Consider the following 21146-nt stretch of genomic DNA (forward strand, 5'->3'; position numbering starts at 1 on the left):
AGCACCTGTCAGTCTCTAAGCAATGACACTTTCAGCTATCTCTAGCCCAGCCTCTGTGCATTTCCAGTGGGGGTTTTGTCAAACTAGACTAAAAAAAAACCCAAAAAACGTATCCAGGCAACTCTGCACCATATACAGCTCTTCTAAAAATTTTCTTTGGTGCAATTTCAACAGTGACCAAAATCAAAGCTTAGCAGAGGAGAACAGAGCCAAACAGCAAAGTGATCTGGAAGGTTTAGAGCAACGGGGGCAGTTGGTATCAAAGGGAAATCCTAACTCACAAAGAGGGAACATAAACAGTACAGATAAAAAATTGGGATATAGGCAAACAACCGCATCCATCACATTCAAGTGAGTTTATTTCCTTTTTATTTCTATGCTATTCTAAAATTGATTTTCCATGTAAACCAGCAATAGATGCTGCAGAAAAGGTACTGAATTGGGATTGTGATTAGAAGGTTTGAAGGAGAGGTGGTTCATTACAAGATCATTATTATTAGAATCTCTTGTAAAATTTTCAGGCGTGCTTAAGGCCTAGATTTTTAAAGGTATTTAGATTGTAACACCTAATTGATTTAGGAGCCCGAGACTCATTTTCAAAAGTGACTTGGGAACTTTAGGAGTCTAAGTCCCACAGAATTTCAATGAGACTGAAAGTATGTCTACACTGCACTCTGAGGTGTGATTACAGCTCAGATGGACATACCTATGTTAGCGTGATGAAAAATAGTTGTGTAGATGCAGCAGTGTGAACTGCAGTGTGAAGTCTACAAGCCAACCCAAGGCCCTGGATACCTACTTGCATTGCTGAAGCCTGCTCCACAGCATCTACACTGCTGTTCTTAGCCCTGCTAACTTGGGTAAAGCTAGCGCAGGTATGTTCACCCAAGCTGCAATCACGTCTGGGAACTGCAGTGGAGACATAACCTTAGACTCCTAAGTGCTCAAGTCACTTGTGAAAATGAGACTTAGATTTCTGAGTCACTTACACAATTTTGAAAATGTTACTCACTGTCTTAAGTTACCTCAAATATGAAAAAAGTAACAACCAGCTAGTTAAAATATTAAAAGGTACTTGAACTTTTCACACTAGATACATTAAAAATAAGCTCACTTTTCTAATGCATACTTTGTTTTAAAAAAATGAATAGCCAATCTAACCTTCAAAGTGTCTCTGTTTGCTTCAGGTAGGAGTAGTACCAAAAGATTCAATGCTTGCAGTTGATGTTTCTTAGTTGGAAGATCTGCCAAGGAAGCATATACATCTCATTTCTTTAAAAGTTTTATTTTTTTCCTCCAAAAAAGGCATGATTTTAAGTTAAATATTCTTGTAAAATGTCAAGTTTATCCTATTCATAGATTTTCTACGTAATGTTAATGAGCAACAGCAGTTGCAGCAGTGACCCAGCAGTGATAACAATAGTGATAATAGCAGTATTGAGGATGGCGTTGATAACTGTCAGGACGATGTTCCTATTCTCGAACAATTGTACTTATTTTATTGCACATGAACCTGCAGAACAGCCAGGCACATTTAAAATAAATAGTTATGCAAACGAATGATCCTCTGGTCTATTTTGCACCATCATCCTTAGCATAAAACAGACTTAAAAGTTGTGGATCTAATCTAATCATGCGAGGATTCCTTGGATGTGGTAGAGCCACCATAGGAGCTCCTATATGACCCTCTCCTGGCTGCCAACATGGCTAATGGAATGAGGACATGGACAGTGCCTTCTTAGTTCCCAGCAATCCCTGGTTGTTGGAACAGCCCCCAAAGGGCTACTGGCAGCCCATACAACTTAAAGCATCCCTGGGGCAACTCTAAGTTGCACCTAGGAACTGACCTATAGCTCACTGGCTGCAGAATAAGGGGTGCACAAAGGAGGCTTAAACCTTTATCCCTACCCCCTCATGACTTGTATCACGTGCTCTAGGATGTTGGCCACTTTCCTGTGACATGTGATGAGATTTTGTGTGTGTGTGTGTGTGTGTGTGTGTGTGTGTGTGTGTGTCTTGCTCTCTTGCCTCTTTGGGATCCTCTTAATGCCTTCCTCCAAAAGTGACAGTTCTTCTAGTCATGGACAACAGGAAATGGATTTCTTTGAAACCTGTCAGGACCCTCCTGCGTTGGCTGGAGGAGTTAATAAAAGAGGGGCTCCCCACACCTGCTGGACTTCTAAGAAATTGCAAAATCAGTATTACAAACACTCTCTTTTTAAAGCAACTGGTGTGTGTTCTTGCCCAGAATGGTGCTTTATTAGCCAATAGGCTACGTTAGAGTAGATTCTCACGGTAACTGGCTGATTATTGGGGAACTGATGGTAATCAACAGCTCTGATTTTTTTTCTGGCATTTAGATACCAAATATTAGCAGAAGCAGCATCTTTTATCTTCTGGTTGATTTCCGGCTGAACTGTAACTTCCTCACTGTTGCTTATTTAAAGAGAATGATCATTTATAAACTGCTACTATCTTAACTGTAGTTTTTTAGGGCTTGTTTCACTGAAACAGAGAGCTTGAGTTACCCAATCAAGCTAGCCTAGCTCCAGTGATGAACAACCACACTGAAAATCAACACTTGTGCTACATCGAGTTATTGGCTCAGCAGATGGTAAGTTGTTATACAAGCTACTGCATCCCCACTGCATTCCTAGTTCAGGTATCAGCATCACTTAAGTATCAACCCACATCTCCTTGACAAGCCAGCTAGCTCTAGCATAAAGCACCACTTAACTCACGCTAGAGAATTTTGTGTGTGGATGGGAGTCGGTTCTGGGGCAAAACTCAAGTTCTAGCTCTAGCTAGCAGTGAGTGAAGGCAACTCAGAAATCATGTTTGCCTTATAATTCACCTAGTTTTTCCCAAATACTATGATATAAATCTGCGTGTTTTCTTTCCCATGTGTCCTAATAAATGAATGTTCTGTGAAAAATGTCTCATTTGAACACCAGCAAAGCAACAGCCAATCTTTCCTGGACAGAATTAATCCTGTTGCTATTTAATGTATTGCTCGGGCTCTCATATTGTTAGTGAAAATGGTTTCACAGCCAAGGTATATTTGTAGAGATAACTCCCTTCTCTGTGTTTAATACACTGCTGTTTGTGGTGTTGCCTCTGTAAATCTGAGACCCAGAAGGGACGCTGCTTACTCTGCACGTCCTGGAAAGCTTTGAGATATTCCACAGTGAGCAGTGGCTGAGGCAGTTCTCGGATGAAGAGTTTTAAAAGACTTGCTGCATCATGTTGCTTTACACTTTCCCAGTTGAAAGTCCCTTCATAAAACTTTGCTTCCAGTTCTTGGCAAAGACTCTGAAAGATAGCAGAATAGAAAGCACCACCAATGTGGAGTTTTATTCACGCTGGTGGAAGATGTGTGCATTTCCCATGTAGCAATACCTTCCACCCTTTGAAAAAAACACATCTGAAATTATCATTCAAGCACCACCTGCTATTGCTACTTTGCTACAAAAAGAGAAACTCTAGACCAGAAGTATTAGAAGTGTGCAGTTAAAACCAAATGCTAATAGGCACCAGACAGCATAGCTGTTCCCAGGGCACTGGCATACGCATAGGGCCAAATCCTGCAGTCCTTCCTCAAGGTCAGATGATAATTTGTGCAGGAAAGAGCCTGATAAGAGCCAGATAATTATGCAAGTTGAGACTCAAGAGTCTCCTACTGATACCTTCCGCTGAGGCAAAGTTGGCCCCCTCTTCCTCTTGCAGCACAGGGAAATATCCAAACCTGTGCATGGCCTGACATCTGTGGAGAATCTCAAACCAACTGTGAGGCATGTGCACAGATGTTCAAGTCCCCACTGAATGGCTCCCATGGGAGTCTTCACTAGTGTTGGACCTTAAACCTGCCCTTGTTTTGAGGTGGGGATTGGATTCTACAGCATGGAGGGTAAGCAGCATCAAAGAACACTGACTGCTACAGCATTGTCTTTTGAAGATATAACTGTGTGGTTCTGAGGGGGAAGGCTGCTTTAGCCATCACCACCCTTTGACAACCATACTGGAGAGTCTTCACAGGGGTTCAGAAGGAGTGGGAGCATGTCACAGAGCTGCTGTTCCTGATTTGTGCCTCCCACTTCAGATTTCACTCCATTAATTTCTTGCACTACTGGATGGCTCAAGAGACCTGGAGGCACCTAGTTACCAAGAAAAAGAATCCAGGACCTGACCCATGCCAGGAGAGGGGAGAAGCCACTCCAAATGTGGGTGATAACAAGCACCAGGAAAAGGGAAGCGCTTCAACCACACCCTTTGGGAAGGGCTATCCCTGTATATAAAAAGATTGTGTTTTAGCTGACGCGCAAGTGTGCTTCATAACAGATGAAATTTAAACTGTCCACCCTAAAGAAAAATTGCGACAGAATTTAAAAGGAAGCATCAACCTAGACCATTATTTCCTTAGCAGAGATTTTCTGTACCAGCCTATAGAATTCTGAAACTATTCTATAATTCTCTACTGATTTCTGGAGGACAATAAAATTTCAAAGAAACCACAAAGAGTATTATTTTCTGTTAAATTCTCCGCTGTTTGTGTAAAACATTGATAATGCTCAATGTTTTACAAAAGCAATAGGTTCGTTCACAGGAGAAGTTCTTCCAAATGTTTGATCCTCATTATTTTTGCAGTTACTTAGTGAATGATTTCTTATCTGGAAACACTCCCCCTATTAAACAAAACAAAAAACAAAGTCACCCCAAAAATGTGAAACTGTTGGAAAGTGGAAATGAAGCACTAAGCAAAGTCATGAAGCATCTTAGTTACTGGTAAATCAACAAAGCCAGTTTCCATAATATTCTTTTCCTTCAGTTGTTTCTAATGAAGCAGCTGTTGGACAAAGTTCTACATGACAGAGACTGGCAGATATCTTGAGGCAGCTGAATCCATTTAAATATTCTTTCCATTTAGAATTTAAGGTCTCTTTAGACCATTCTTATAACAGGCCGCATCTTGATGTAAATCACACCATGTATTTGGTTTTCTGTATTAAAGCAAATACCGAGTTATGGTTTTTGTGTAGTTGGCAGTCACTCTGTAATGCGAAGAGACTGTGAATAGTGACCTGAGCAGTGTATAATGTTGTTTGTAGAGATAATGGGAGAGACTCTCTATGCAATTTGGCTGCTCGGTGCTATTCTGCAAGTTGAATCTGGCCCTTAAAATGACCTAATTAGGCCAGTGAATATTATCCTCCAGTGGCATACAGCCTACATAGCAGCCCACTAGTCATCTGGCTCAGGGGGCTCACCTGGTTCAGGTACAGACAAAGAAGTTGGAAATCTTGTGAGAACAACTCATGAGATTTTGGCACAGCAGAATCTGAATCTTAGCCTTGATTGAGCCTCAAACTTGACCTCCTGACCTCTTCCCCAAGCATAATCTGGATCAAAACACCATCTCTTTGGCTAGTCTAAATCAAATGTGTTTTATGTAGTTTTATTAAGATTTCATTGCCAATCTTGCCATTACAAAAGTGTTAACAAGACAAATGTAAAAACGGCAAATGGGCCGTTCAGGGTATAGGCTTTCAGGGTTTTGAGAGTCCATGCAATATTTTACCTTTACTCTTGCTGCTACTCCTGGTATTCGAAGAAGTCCTTCTGTATCCAATCTTGCCTCTTCTATCTGAGAAATCAGCTGTTAATAAACAGAAGCCAAGGTTCTAATTAAAATGTTACTGGAAGATAAATATGAAACAGTGAAATCTGTTTTTGAATACAAATGATTGCAAAGTGGATTATCATTGATACAATTATATGTGTCCTACAAGGAACACCTGATACTGCTCCTTTATTTTTCATGTACACTATTAAGAGTTTTTTTAAAAAGGAAAATGTAAAGTCAACACTTTCTACAGAGATAGGGAATTATTCAGATTTCAAAAATAAACCACCAACTGCTTATCACACTAAAAATCTACACTAATAAAAACTATTTACTGTAGTGCGAAAGACACTATATTAACTTTCATATACACTGCCATTTACCACTTTACCAAGGAAGATCTAATCACTGAAAAGACTTCAGGTTTACTAATACTGATGGTCTCATAACAGACTTAAATGAGTTGCTAATCCTATGCATGTTTTAGATGAATTAGAACAATCACTGTAAAAGATTTATACTATATTACATGTATGTGACTGATATGGCAATTTCCTGCAAGATTCTTGGAAGACCTTGTTGTATTAAGTTTATGTATTAGTGTGGGCTGGGATTATATGTGACCTCTCTAGGGGGAGATGGGATAGATGTGAGACCTGAGAGTTCAGAAGACTATACTGAAAATGTGCCAAAGAAGGATGGACTTTTTAGACAATAAATGTGAAGTGCATTTCCTGGGAAATGCCTAGAGAGAGGTTAATGCAAATTCCCCAACTTCTATTATGCAAAAACCCAGCCTGTTGAAGCTATGCTTGAGGAGAGGGTCACTGTCTGCCGATTACCTGTTACAGAAGGCAAAGACCAAAGGCCTCAGTTGTATAAAGAAATGGTTCATCTGCCCAGCCTCTGTTCTGGTTCTGGATGTAAGATGGATGAACTTGTAACCATGGAGAAAACCTAGTTGTGGGTGTTGAAAGCTGGAGTTGGGGTGACCTCTGTTAAGCTTTCCAGCACATGTGTAGATTCTTTTTATTGTTTTAATGTTTTCTCTGTAACGCTTTTACTATAATAATAAATGTGGTTGCTTAGAAGGAGCTGTGCAGTAACTTGTAACTACGGGCAATACACTGGGCATAGCTCTTAGAGCAGAAACAAAGTGGAGGTGCTGGCCTGTTAGGCAGTCTGGCTTGCTGGGGTATCACAGTATCGGTCAAGGAGCTGTACAGTCTTGTATCTGTGGTCAGAGGGGATTGAGATGCAGGATTTCACTTAGGGGAGGTGACAGGTAGGAGTCAGAAGCCTTTAAGTGGGCGCCCCCCAGAGACGGCAGAGGGGGAGCTACAGGTACAGTGGCCCTGAAACTGTGACAGTGTATTTGGTTGGATAAAGGATATAGATGATTGTGCTCACAAAGGGATAAATCTAATTATCACCCAAAGAAGTCTGTAAATATCAAATGGTTACACCACCTATTATTTCCTAGATCAATGTTTTCCAAACTTGGGACGCCGTTTGTGTGGGGAAAGCCCCTGGCAGGCCGGGCCGGTTTGTTTACCTGCCGCGTCCGCAGGCCCGGCCGATCACAGCTCCCACTGGCCACGGTTTGCTGCTTCAGGCCAATGGGAGCTGCTGGAAGCGGTGGCCAGTATATCCCTTGGCCTGCGCCACTTCCAGCAGCTCCCATTGGCCTGGAGCAGCGAACCGCGGCCAGCAGGAGCCGGGATCGGCCGGCCGCGGACGCGGCAGGTAAACAAACCGGTTCGGCCTGCCAAGGGCTTTCCCTACACAAGAAGCGTCCTAAGTTTGGGAAACACTGTCCTAGATTAACACTTGATGCAGTGTTTAACTTGGGCAACACTTGTAATGTACATGTTTCTGTGCCAGCTAAGGTTTGAACTATAAACTATGCTGTACAGCAGCATTTTTAATTGCACAAATAAAAGGGGATTATTTACTATTCAATGAATTTATGTGATTGATACAGATCATGAGAATGTAAAAAAAGCCACCAAAGTTGGAATACATCATAAAAGTTGATTTGTTCAGAATATATTTTCCTGGTTAAAGACTTCACTTATTAATACTCATAGATCCTGATTCCCACATCCAAGTTGCGCTTGGACATAGTGGACAATGGCTGTGGGGAACAGCTTAATCCTTGGCCTCCTGATCCTCACAGAAGTTAGGCCAGCAGCAGGACTATTCTAACTTCTGCCACTGGGCCTTATGCCAGTGATGGATCAAATTTAATGGAACTCTGCTCTCCATGCCCCCTCCCACCTACACCCATTCTTGAACGCCTCTACGCCAGAGGTGAGAAGTAGCAGCTGGCACACCACCAGCTGTCCCCCAACTGAGTTTCTCTGAATGAGAGGAATTCTAACTGTCTATGTCCAGCTGTTTTAAGGATGCTTTGCACTGCTAAGTGGTGCAAAGTGGCCTTAGCAGACCAGATAATCAGTACCATAGTCTTTCTGCAGGTCTCCCCATTGATATAAATAGGGAATTCCATATACATATTCTTAGTTTTGAAGGTCAGAAGGGACTGTTATGGTCATCTGGTATGACTCCCTGCAGAACACAGGCCGTAGAACCTTGCCCAGTAATTTCTAATTAAGTCTATAACTTCTGGTTGAGCTACAGCAGATCTTTTAGAAAGACGTCCAGTCTTGACTTAATGACTGTATGTGAGGGAGAATCCACCACATCCTTAGGGAGATCTAGGTGAGTCAGGCTCCATGCATCTTAACAATTTTAACTAGTTTGAAAGTTCTAATATAGGAATTAGCTTTTCAAAGTCTGGAACCCAGCAGGCCATATCATGCCATTAGTTTTTAATTAGGACTCCCTACTGAAATCATATCTATAGGACGTTCTTAAAAAACGATGTTATGGTATTAACCAATATTTATAAAATTCACAAAACTGGAAGTAAAAATGACAGAGTTGGCGTTTTGTTTTTTAGGGAGGTGGAGGTTTTTTTGTTTTTTTTTTACAAAAATGCTTATTTTAAAAAAATCTTCCCGTTGAATTGGTTTGTTTCAGTGATGTGCAACTGATATTTTAAAATTCCTGAAAATATTCTCTTAATTTGTTATGAACCCCCAAGTCCAGTAGTGGATGTGCTGCAGAAATGAGAAGGGAGAGATGGGAAATCCATTCACATATTTCCCCATTTAAACAAAAAAGGATTATTATCAAGATGAGATCACACAGCAAATAAATTAAGTGTATTTTCTAGAAATGTTTATGTAGAACTTTCTTCCTGGAAAACTATACTGAATAAATTGATGGTATAGCGAGGTGACCGGAATATATAATTTGCAGTGCAGTAGGGTGAAGACCTATTTGGAGGAAGTGGGGACTTTTTTTTCCCTTTTTTTATTACTGTCCATTTGGTACAATCTTGTCCACAGAAAAGGTAAAAAAACTGTTCTTCAGAAGTATGTTTTGTTTTGGTTTTGTTTTTTATAGTCTCTAAGAGATAATTTCTGGCACGAATGATATAGCAGTAGTGCCTAGAGAGGGGTAGGAAATTACTATAAGTCTCCTTTTGATTTGGTGGAAAAAAATAACAAAAAAGCTCTCAAAAACCTCTAAAAGGCCTCTCTAGCACTTCAATTATTTGTCTTGAAAAATAACGGCCTATTCTCCTAGGAATACATTTCTACAACTCCTGTTAAACAGAATTTGGCCTGGAATGGTGTTAGATGTTGGACATCTAATTTCCCGGGCTTACTAATAAACCCTGACCAAATCATGGCTGACTTAATACACCTTAGTAATGTATTTTTCTAATAATAATTCACTAGATGTCCTAATTAATTACTCTACTCTAGCACTGGAGCATGCCAATGGCAATTCACAATACTTCTAATGTAAACAACTTAAAATTACTTGCTGAACTGTATTCTCTACTCCACTAACTCAAAGCTCATGCTAAAATAAATTTGTTAGTCTTTAAGGTGCCACAAGTACTCCTGTTCTTTTTGTGGATACAGACTAACATGGCTGCTACTCTGAAACCTGTCAACTAAAGTAAGTTAGTAGAGCAGAGAACGGTACAAAGGCCATGTATCCAACTTAGTGCATTAATAGTACAAAGCACAGCCCTTAATAAAAGCTACAGTCTCTTCTAATGGAGATGAATGCTACATTTGAGGTTCACAGTACAGAGATGGTATGTCACTGTGAAAACTTAATTAGAGTGAGCATATGAATCCAGGACAAATGCTATCACCTCTGCAATCCAGTAGGTTTGTAACAAACTGACTTGTTCATGCTACTCACTTTGTGAAAGATCAGTGGTATCCTGGTGCCTGGTACTTTCTTCTGATCCTGTTCCAGCAAAACTGACAGTGGGACACCAAAAAGACCTGAGTCTACACAAAGAAAAGAAAATAGAGACACAATCCACATCTGCTCGAATACATGAGATAAGTGGCACAAAACACATTTTCAAAGAGATAAGCCTATTCAATACATTCAGAGCCATTGATCTTCTCTTCAGCATATCTGAATGTCTTCATCAATCAAGTCATTCAGAGCATGATTAAACAAAGCACTTGGCTAAAAGCAAAGCACTTGTTCATCTCCTCCTTCACCCATAAATGAGGAGTCCTCTGTTTTACCTTCAAATTGCCATCCACACACTCTGCAGTACAGTGAAGGAAAATGCATAAATGAACCATCTGCATGATTCTGATTTGTGGAAAACTGTTGTGTTGATGACCCAGAAATGCAGATCTTTATCACTCAATACAAGTTTAGATGCCAATAGCTTTAGTAAGCTTCCCAAGAATTTGGCTGCTAAAATGAAATAGATGTAATTATACTGTAATTCACATTTACTCTAAACAGTCCTCTCCCTCTGTATTTTGAAAGAAGAGCTAGTCAGCATTCATTGTGCTTTTTTGCATCCTATAGTGTAAATAGGTTGATAGTGCATCTCAAAAAAGGAATATTTTAATATGAAAATTAAAGCCAAGCTTGTTCCATGCTCATTGTAAGCTCTTGTTTAAAATGGCCATTATCTCATCTTATCTAACTTTACTTTATTATATGGTCCTATATGTTTATGGTAAGAGTATTCTGCCTTAGATAAATACTAATCAGAAGTGAATGGTTTCTGAGAGAGAGGTACACTGGCAAACTATTGAACCTTAAAGACTTGTGTTTTGTAACTACTCTGCTGGGATAAGGTTAATGCCTACAAAGATCATTTTTCTGGAACTGCGTATAGAACAGTGATACAAGGTAAGTGGACCAACTTCTGTTGGCAGAAGAAACAAGCATTAAGCTTCACAGAGGTCTTCCTCAGGCTGAAAGAAGATAATCAACATTTCCCAGCCTAAATACAAGGTGAGAAAGATGGTTAAGCATAAAGTGTTCACACATGCTGTAGAAGACCACTTAAAATGAAACAGGCAATTAAGAGTTAGAAAATAGTAGGGTGTGTTACAAATTGTTGTAATAAGCCATAAAACCAGTGAATCTGTTAAGTCCGTGGTTTTTAAGTGTCTTGCAAAGTTATGAATTTAAGTTCCCAGGCACATCTTTTTGAGGGTGTTGTGCAGGTTTACTTTGAGAACCAGGATTGAGAAGTCAGCTATGGAGTGACTGCTTTGGGAACAGCGTTCACCCACGGGTGATAGGGTGTCTGTTTTTTTATCATTTTTCTGTGTAAGTTCATCAACAGGGTAGTGATTATCTGGTTTTACCCTCGTAGTTGTTGTTGGGGCATTTGATACCCTGGATGAGGTACACCATGGGTTGTGATAGGCTCTGTTTGCCAGAAGCTGGGAGTGGATGACAGGGGATGGATCACTTGATGATTACCTGTTCTGTTCATTCCCTCTGGGGCACCTGGCATTGGCCACTGTCAGAAGACAGGATACTGGGCTAGATGGACCTTTGGTCTGACCCAGTAGGGCCATTGTAAGGTTCTTATGTGTAGTAGTTCCAACACACAAATCTTTAAGATTCAATAATTTTCCAGTGTACCTCTCTCAGAAACCATTCATTTCTGATTAGTATTTATCTAAGGCAGAGCAGTCCTACCGTAAACATATAGGCCCATATAGCAATGTAAAATTAAATGAGATGAGATAATAGCCATTTTTAACCAGGGCTTACAAAAAGTATGGAATAAGACTTGGCTTTAATCTTCATATAAAAACATTCCTTTTTTGAGATGCATAATAATCACATGGATCTCGAAAAGTGTGTTGTGGGGGGTATTGATCAACATAGCAGTGAAGGTATGTCTGCAGGTTTTGTATCTGTTGTTCTGACAGCCGCTGGTGTCACTTTGAGGTGGGGAGCTTGCTTCTGATAATGAGCTGGGCAAGGCTCGGGGGTTGTTTGAAGACCAGAAGAGGGGGTTCAGGAAAATTTCTCTCAGGATGTGGTCCCCATCAAATATGGGTTGTAACTGTTTGATGACACTCTGTATGGGTTCTCATCTGGGATGATAGGTGACATCCAGCGGTGTGCAGTCAGTGAGGTTTTTTTCTGTACTGAAACAGGTTCTCCCAGTCATTTGGGTGGCCGGTTCTATGATGTGATCTACTTCTCTGGTGCAGTATCCTTGTTTAGTGAAGGCAGTCTTAAGTGGGTTTAGGTGTGAATATAGAACCATGATATCACCTCTTATGTCAATGTAAGTGTCAAATGAGTCACCATAAGGAGTTTCTTTAGAATGTGCCTTATTTAACAAGTATATTGAAAACAGGCCATTATCTGTAAAATATGTGCACTCACAACGACCTACACACACACAAAATCCTTCCTGTGCATGCTCGCTGAGCTACTAGGTAGCAGAACCCATGTGGATCTGCTGTGGTGAGGGATGAGGTGCAGGCTATAGGAAGCCCATGCAGAGGTTTCACCCCCGCTTTTTGCAACAGAGCTGTGTACTCTCCAGCATCTCCAGCCACCCAAACACAAAGGGAAATGGCTAGTGGACCCACTACCGTATGAATCCAATGGCCAAACCATGCTGCATGAGGTGGGAAGATGGAGATGCTGCAGACCACAGGTCCGCTGCAAACAGAGCTGTGAAAAATCTGTATGGACTTCCTGCATCCTCCCACTATCGCATGGATCCTCTGACCAAATTACATTGCAGGTGAGAGGGGAGAGAGACAGAGAAGCTACAGGGTATGTCTACACTGAATCTGGGAGCAATCCTCCCAGCCTAGGTCCTTGTGCTAGCATGCTAAAAATAGCTATGTAGACTTTGCTTTCATATTGCAACTCAGGCTGGGGCTGGAGCTCGGGCTCAGGCTTTGAGTCACAAATCAAAGCGACATCTACACAGTTATTTTTTGGAAATTGGTGCAAGCCCCCTTAGCATGAGTCTGGGCCTGGCTGGGGGGCTTGCTCCCATATGTAGTATAGACATCCCCACAGAGGGTCCTGCACCCTTGAGGTGGGAATAGCAGCTGTCAAGCCACTCCATTTCTTGGGAGGCAGGGTGACACGCTATTGCCTCTTTAGGGCCCCTAAATCAAGTTAATCTTTTTGCATTGGGTGCAGGACAAATAATTTGAGCCAATTTACCTGTTTTTCCCGCTGGCAGTCATTTAAAAAACATAACAGAGATAATGTTACATTAAAACGACATAGGTTTGGTAAGAAGGCCTATTCAAATACACAATTAAAAAAATCAAGAGAAAGAAGTATTTTGCTTGCACACCATTTTCTATTGGTTGTCGCACAGGAACTTCTGCAGGGTGGAAATTCATTTAGGAATCAAGGTCACAGAGAGGGTTGTGTGTATGCTTTTGCATTTAAAAAGTTATTTTCTTCTACTGTAAAGCGAAGAGTGTATTCAGAGGAATCAATTGCATCCTGCTGTATGTCTCTCAACACTGTTGCTTTCAATTATTTAAAGGGAGCTATTTCACTGTCACATCCACTGAACCTTGACAACAGGGTTTTGGCCAAAGTGGGTTTGTGATTAACTGGTAAATACATTTTGAGCTCTTGTAAAACAGTTAGCAGAAGGTCAGAAAAGCAGACAACTACCAAAACACTGAAAACTTCTTGCAACTTGAAATAGGTTTCCACATATTTCTAGCTTTTGAAAAGGAGTCAGGATCATACATAGGCTCCAGTGGCTTGATGCCACAGTGACTTGCTACAAGAACTGCCTCAACAGACTCCCTCCCCTGCCCCCTAGTGTGTATGATGCCATGCCAACACACAACACAGAAATGGGCCAGCAACGGAGATCTGCAAATGCCAAAAAGAGGTTGCGATCTGAGAAACACAGGATGTGTTAGGGCACATCAATATTAGTTACTACAGGAAAAAGATGGCAAATTATTGCCCTGGGCAAGAGATGCAGGCTGAATGTGGAGGGACCATATAGGGTGGCACATGTTGTGCCTTATACAGAGCTCGGCACAATGCAATAGATCAGGATAAGGGTGATGACGAAATACCTACTCCTAAGCAAATCCTCCCATCCTCATGAAAAGGGGCTGCTTTAGGGACTATGGAGCAGATTCTCAGTATAAGGCTGGAGAAGTGCTTTCGTCAAGCCAAACACAAGTTATCGGGCTCACAAAAGGAGGAATTACAATGATATTCTATGGCCTGTGTGATACAGGAAGTCAGCCTAGGTGATCTAACGGTCCTTTCTCACTTTGGAAGCTCTGAAACTATGAATCTCTGAAAGGCTCTGAAGCAATGCTTCCATCGTACTGTAGTGCTATCCAGAGGATTCCTTTCCCTTGCTCCCAAAGACATCTGCCCAGTGCCTGGCCTAGAATGCCTGGCCTAGTACTAAAGTTAGCTGCCAGAGGATTTTAGTCCTAAAATCCTCCTTAGCTGGAAAAGTTTATGTGCATGAGGCTGTTTAAATGTGGAGAGAGTCTAGAGCTCGCTGGCTACAGTGTAATGCTGAATCAGGGCCTATATTACCAGCTAATGTACATCTCTTCTTCCGGAATCATTTAAAAACAACCCCACAGAGACCCGTTTGTTTCTAAAGAATTTATAACTGTACTACTCACCTTTTGTTTTGATTTTTATGGCTTTTTGTTGCTTGAATTCTGTCCCGAGTAAGTCATACAGTGCGGTTAGCTCAATCAGTGCTAAGGAATAGACTTTCTTCATGTCCTGAGGGGCCAGATCACCAATCTTTGTGGTACCCGTTTTGTCCTTTGGCAATCTGAAATTCTAGAACATAGGATTTGCATCATGGCAAATAAACAATCTCAACACATTGAAGGACAAAGAAAAGTGACAAGTATAAAGGCCATTCTGCTGCGGTGGCACCATTTTTGTAATGAAACACGTTGCTACAGATGGGTGCCACAGGAGAGTGACATAGTTTAAAAAGCAGTCTGTCTGCAGCATGTAAATTCCCTATGCTTGTTGCATAATCAAACTTGCCTGGCAAAACCTATACACTGCAATGACCATATCTGATTGCAAAAAGCAAATCTCTGATGGATAGAACCCTGTCTAGCACACACAATTTGATCAGTATGCACTTCTGGGTGGTATCTCTTTCCTTTTTCCCTTTTTTTATGTTGTCTATTTAGGTTCCAACTTCACTGGGGCTTTGAGTAGATGCAGAAGTCTGCCTAGATGCAGTTGACTGTAGGATCAGGGTCACAGATGATAAACTGTTTGGGGCAGGAACCTGTCCTCTTATGTGTGTGTTTACACCTCACTCATTCTTGGGTGCCACCTAAAAAATTAGTAATAGGAGGCTCACTGTTGTTCCCTCCCTAATTATTTACTAGTGGTATTACCATACCACCTTGGACCCCAGTCATGGTGCAGGGCCCATTGAGCTAGGCATGGTACAAACACAGAACAAAAAGATACGCCCTGCCCATAAGAGCTTATTTGACTTTACTTCTGCTTCCTGTGATACAGGAAGTCTAACTCTAGCAGGCAAGGGCTGGTTGCATCTCTTTTAAAGTATAACACACCAAGAACCAGGCAGGAGGATTACTCAAAAGCTAGACGTGGCATTCTTTCTGCTGGAAAGGACCCTGGATACCTTCATAGTCCTCTAGCCTCTGTTGGCTCCAAGGTATAGCTGAATTTGGGGTTGAAAACTCTGTATGGCTGCTGAGCCAGCCCTTATTTATGATTGGTGGATGTAACCAGCTTCCTGCTTGGGATTTAATTAACACACTTTATACGCTTCTTGTTTCAAATCAATATATAGGACCATGTGAATATGTGTGGGTGAGGAAGGGAAGGTCGGTACAGATCACACATATCAATCGTCAGATCACTCCTTTTCTGAAATGTTTCGCTGCCTTAGGATTGTTCACCCCTAAGGTTATGGAAAAGGCCATAGCCACTTCGGTGTGTAGAGAGTCAATAAGTAAAACTCCAGTAAACTGTCCTTTGAATGTGTAAATAATGTGTGACTCTTCTATAATTGAGTCAAAGACGTCTCATAAGCCAGGCCACAGTTTGCATTCCTATTTTTCTCTGCATTACTGAAGTGTGAATCAAACATTTTTCAAAGCCATTTCTCAGTGTTTCATTAGTGTCAGGTTTATTGTATTAAAACTAAGGGAACGTTCAGTAATTATTACTGGCAGAAATGTTTGTGTGCTTATCTAAATTGAGTGTTTGAAGAAAATTGAAACATTATTATTCCAAGCATTGAGTTTACTCAGACATGTTTGCACACAGTGTTTGACAAAAGAAATTGCTATGTTTTTTTACACTGGTTATTAATTTGTAGTTTGTGTATGAGTGCATGTTTCTAATGTTTGTGAAATTCTAAGGCTGTTAGTATTGATTTAGCCTTATTAAGAATAAGACACAGCTGTTGAGAGATGGGAATGTGAAACCAGGGAGAAACGAATCCTTGACTCTTTGTTATAACAAAAAATAAATCTTTTCTGAAGGGTTAAAATGCCTCATTCCTATACATGCTCATGTGTTATGTGCCGGGCATCTTAGAAGGTGCCATAAGCAGTATGCTTATGCACAGAAAATGTGAAATCCAGAAATGATCAATGTATCTGTTGAAAAGGGACCCCCCCCAACCTGTACATCTCTATTACAAGTGTAAAGATAAACCCATTCTTCATTCTCATCCTTTCACCTCAGTGGCCACATGAGACTTCTGCTAGAGTCCATTAATGCTCTTTAACCAACAAAAGAGGTCTCTATTAAGTGATGCAAGGTACCTCACCCCTATTAGTGTAGTGAGCAAGGAACTAGGGCCAACACTAAATGGGGAAGATCCTCAGCTGGTGGACCTTGTCAGAATTCCATTCATGTCTAGCTGAGGGTCTGCCTCAATAAATATAACCTGAGTTTTCTGAACTGCAATGAAAATAACTATTACTGAGCAGACCATGTCAGGCTAAAGTCCTAATTTTTAAGCATTACTAGTCCTCAATTTCTTTAAGATAAGGTACAGTGTTGAAAAGGTACTGGCATATAGTAGGCATAAGAATAAGATTTCCATATTTATTAAGGGCCGAATACTACTCTCCTAAAACACACACACTGGAGGGACCCAATCCAATGAGAGCAGGACCTTTAGGGGCCCGAAAGAAATAAAGCTATAGCATTCTGAATCTTCCTGTTCCAACCAATATCACAGAAACAATGTCAAAAAGGCTACAATGAAGTTTATGAAATGACTACCGCAATGAATGAGAAACACCTACAGGAAGTTGCGTATCGTCCTCTTTGCCTTTGCACATTTTGCCTATTGAGCTGTCTTTGAGATTGGCTGCCTGCTCTGCAAATGAAATCTCTAAATTGATATCAGTTTCAGAAACTGGCACATCCTCAAGCAGGGTGGTCTTTTCACTGATACCAAGGCTGAACTCCGGATCTGAAAACAGAGGGGGGGAAAAAAGTCATCAGCACTTTCAAATATTGTCTCCCTCCTCCTCTGGTTTGCATGAAAGTAAATGTTTAGGACTCCAGACAGGTTAATCCTGTGCAGGGGGTGGAAACTCTTGGGATGAAATCTCTTCTGGAGTAACTCCAATGACTGGAATTATGTCAGCCGAGAATTTTCATCTCATGGAGTTGCCATGGAATAATTCTGCCAAGGGGCAGAGTTTACCCACTCCTTATCCTTCATGGAAAAGGCAAAGCATTCTATCCCAAATAAACCAGAGATTCCTGGGGTCTGCCAGAACCAAGCAGCTTCTGCTCAGAAGTCTCTTGCCTCAGATCTGCTTCCCATCCTCCTCTCTTCCTCTGGTGCCCTGCAACCATTAACTACCCAAGTCCGTCAGCAGCCAAGCTTCGCGGGGCAACCCTGAACACCAGTTCTTTGTCCTGCAGGTCTGAAACTGGGGTGTGGGATGGGGGTGCAGGTGTGGGTGTGGACATTCAATAAAGCATGACCGAGTTCTACCATTCTTATCCCCTTCCCCTCGTGTAGAGCCTGAATCTCTCAAAGCCGCTACAGAGACGCTTCTGTGAGGAAGAGGTGAGCAGAGAAGAGTGGGAGCATGTGATGGTGGCACCACTTCTCTTTTCTTGTTGCCCTCAAGAAGGAACTGAGCACTGAACAAATGATTTAGGATAACAATTATTTTTTGTTTTGTTTTTCAAATAGAGGCAGTTCTTTTACCATTTAATCCAGAAACAGCCTGCTTTTATAGGTAATTACCAGATGTTTTTCATTACCAATGGGTCACTAGTATCAGGCAACAAAAGAAGGGTGCAAAGTGTTTTCAGGGGAAAAAATAATTTTAAATATTCTATTCTGTAAAAGAAAAATTCCAGTCAATACACAAAACAATTTATCTTATCACAAAGTACCAAAGAGAACTCAATCAGTCAAAGGCTCTGACTGGGTGAACATTCTGACATCTTCACCACCACCACCACCATCGTTGTTATTTGTAACCTGGTATCCCCACAAAGCTCCCCATCAGGATTTTGGTCCCATTGTGAGAGGTTCTGTACAAGCACACTGGAAGACACTCTGGCTCCACTGACATCAAAGGCAAAATTCTCAGTGACTTCAATAGGGCCAGGATGTCACCCTCTGGTCCCTGCCCCCACAAGCTCACAATCTGTTTAAAGACAAGATGCTGCAAGTGAGTGTGAAAAATAATGGAATGGGAAGTGGGATGGAAGGATGAGGAAAAACATAATAAGAGCATGTGTTTGTACAGACTAGCTGTTGTGTAATGAAACACCCAATAGATGCTTTGTTTTCACCGCTGTGGGAAACTTAGGGGTGCCAATTCTCAGATGTCTCTGAATTCCCTACCCCAAAAGGGGTAAGCCATGGCCCCTAGGAAATAGCCTCACCTTGAACAACTTCCCTATACTACTTCACTCTCACTGACCCTAGTGTAAGGGCTATGGTTGGGATAGTCTGGGTAAGGGAGAAAGTGCAACTGAAACGCTGCTGCACTCCAGCTATTCTCTGCTCTCCCTGGCCCACTGAAGGGCTTAAGCAGTGCTGCTGTTTCCCAAACAGTGTGGGAAAGAATAAGTCACAAAATAAAAAGTTTTGTTTTATTTAAAAAAGTTGGCCCACACTGGTTTGAAAAGTCTATATTTAAAGTAAAACTATTTGTGGAGTGCTTGGAGTTGAGACCATCCCATGCAAACTGCCCCAGCCAGGGCCATACCCTTGGAATTCTTTACCCTGAAGGGCTGGCCTTAAGATCTTCAGCGTTGTGAAACCAGCAGCATCAGTTTCAGAGTAAGCCATAATGTCTAGCACGCGGTAGGCCTTTAAGGTCCATTCAGCAGAGACTGAAGCAGCTCCAAAGAGAGGAACGGTTTTAATTGGGGGCAGTATGCTTTTATTCTACTCACAACTGAGTGTAAAGCTATGAGAAGTAGAATAAAAGAATTGTAAAATATACATATACGACCAGTTTCTCTCTTCTGAGTAGCTTCAGCCTGAACTATGTTAGAACCTCAAAGGCTTCACTGAGCAGATGTGAACGCTCAAGCTGAAGCTGAAATTGGAGCTGCTGATTTCAGAAAAGCGATATAAAATGTCTTAGAATCACAACACTTTTTGGGCCAAATTCAGCCCTGCATCAAGTCTACTGACTTCAGTTGGATTACACCAGATATATTTGGCCCCAGTGTTTAATACATTTAAACTGATTTTTTTAAAAAGTAAAAGGGGAAATAGGGTTCTTGTTCCTCTATTATTATTTTTATCAGGATGTTGTGGTTAATGTGGCTTGTCTGATCCATGCATCTTTTGCCCCAGATCAGCTTGGAACAGAACTGTTGCTAGCAAAAAGTAATGCAGTAGTTCCTGTTTCAGCCCTCTGTTTAGATGGAAGTTTGGGGTTTGTTTTTTGTTTTGTTTTTGTTTTTTGAGTACTGATGGCTTTGTAATGCTATACAAGCTTCAAAGACGTGTGGAAATGCGTCTGTTCTTATTTGGGGGTTTGATGTTTGTGCAGGCCTGATCCTACTGCTTTGTGTTTATTAACTAGGAAACAGCTGTAAGAGGAAGTAGATTTGCTGTGCTGTCAATTTGCCAGTTGTGGTCAAAGTTTCGTATGACAGAAATGTGAGTGTGATACAAAAAAAGTAAACACTGGATATTAAAGGGGACAGGCAAAAGGTGTGTTTTAAAACTGGGCCTGCATCGTCATTTTGCTTCCGTGTGATGTATAAAGAAAGCTTGTGTTTAAAAAAAAAAATCATGGGAACATCAGAAAGGTTAAGTCTGGTCTTTCCTGGAGAACATAATGGATGTCCCAGAGGATGTATACTCTGTACTCTGACTTATGTAACTGTTAGGTCTCACATTTTTATTGGAGGGGTGGAGTGGTTTCATCTTTAGTTAACATGTTCTTCCTAAAAAATGCTAATTGGTCATTGAATTTATACACACAAACTAACAGACAGTTTTAGACTGTCATTGTTTCACTAGCTCTCCAAATAGAGAGTCTTTCAGGCAGCACAGTCATTTATTTCTAACATTTAAAAAAAGGCAGGAAGAAAAACTTTTGAAAAAATGTTTCAGGCCTTATTTATACACCATAAAAAAGCAAATAAGGGCACAGCTCCATTTTTTCCTTTAAATTACCTTTAAGGAGATTCAGTTCTTCCTTCAGTTACAAGGGTACTACTGCCACTGACTTCAATAACTTATGTAACTGAGGCAGAAATAGACCTTATTTTGGGGTTTGGGTGATTTTTCTCTCAATTTGGAATAGGAAAACTACTACACGGAATGTTTGGAGCCTGATCCTGCTTCCATTGAAGACAATGGGAGTTTGGCCACAGTCTCCTATGGGAGCAGAACAGGCTCCAATACAGTCGACTATATTTATGAAAAGTTTGGGAAACAAATGTTGTACTAATGTGTGCATTAAGCTGAAACTAGCAAACAAACATCTCTCACATTTCCGTCATTCCCCCTCTTCCACCTCAGTGCTGAAAGGGGGATTAGGGACTTCTAGGAATCACTAGGGCATTTTGTGGGCCTCCTTGCTCCTTCCTGGACAGATACGTGGGGCATTCTCCATTTAAAGAGAACAATTCTCTCCCACTCCCAACCATGCCTCATTCTTTCCTG

The 21146-nt window shown here is 41.1% G+C and overlaps 1 protein-coding gene across 3 annotated transcripts in view; it reads right to left on the bottom strand.

The window, feature by feature from the left end:
* Nucleotides 1-21146, bottom strand: part of ARHGAP18 (Rho GTPase activating protein 18) — a 94423-nt gene that overhangs the window by 21318 nt on the left and 51959 nt on the right. For all 3 annotated transcript variants that reach the window (XM_045011278.1, XM_045011277.1, XM_045011279.1), the window contains 6 exons: nt 17287-17456; nt 14644-14809; nt 9911-10002; nt 5576-5653; nt 3153-3312; nt 1162-1244 (listed from right to left, as the gene is read on the bottom strand). In XM_045011278.1, coding sequence (XP_044867213.1) covers nt 1162-1244; nt 3153-3312; nt 5576-5653; nt 9911-10002; nt 14644-14809; nt 17287-17456 — 749 coding nt within the window. The remainder of the gene's footprint in view (nt 1-1161; nt 1245-3152; nt 3313-5575; nt 5654-9910; nt 10003-14643; nt 14810-17286; nt 17457-21146) is intronic.

This window comes from Mauremys mutica, chromosome 3 (assembly GCF_020497125.1).
Source record: "Mauremys mutica isolate MM-2020 ecotype Southern chromosome 3, ASM2049712v1, whole genome shotgun sequence".
Taxonomy (NCBI): Eukaryota; Metazoa; Chordata; order Testudines; family Geoemydidae; genus Mauremys; species Mauremys mutica.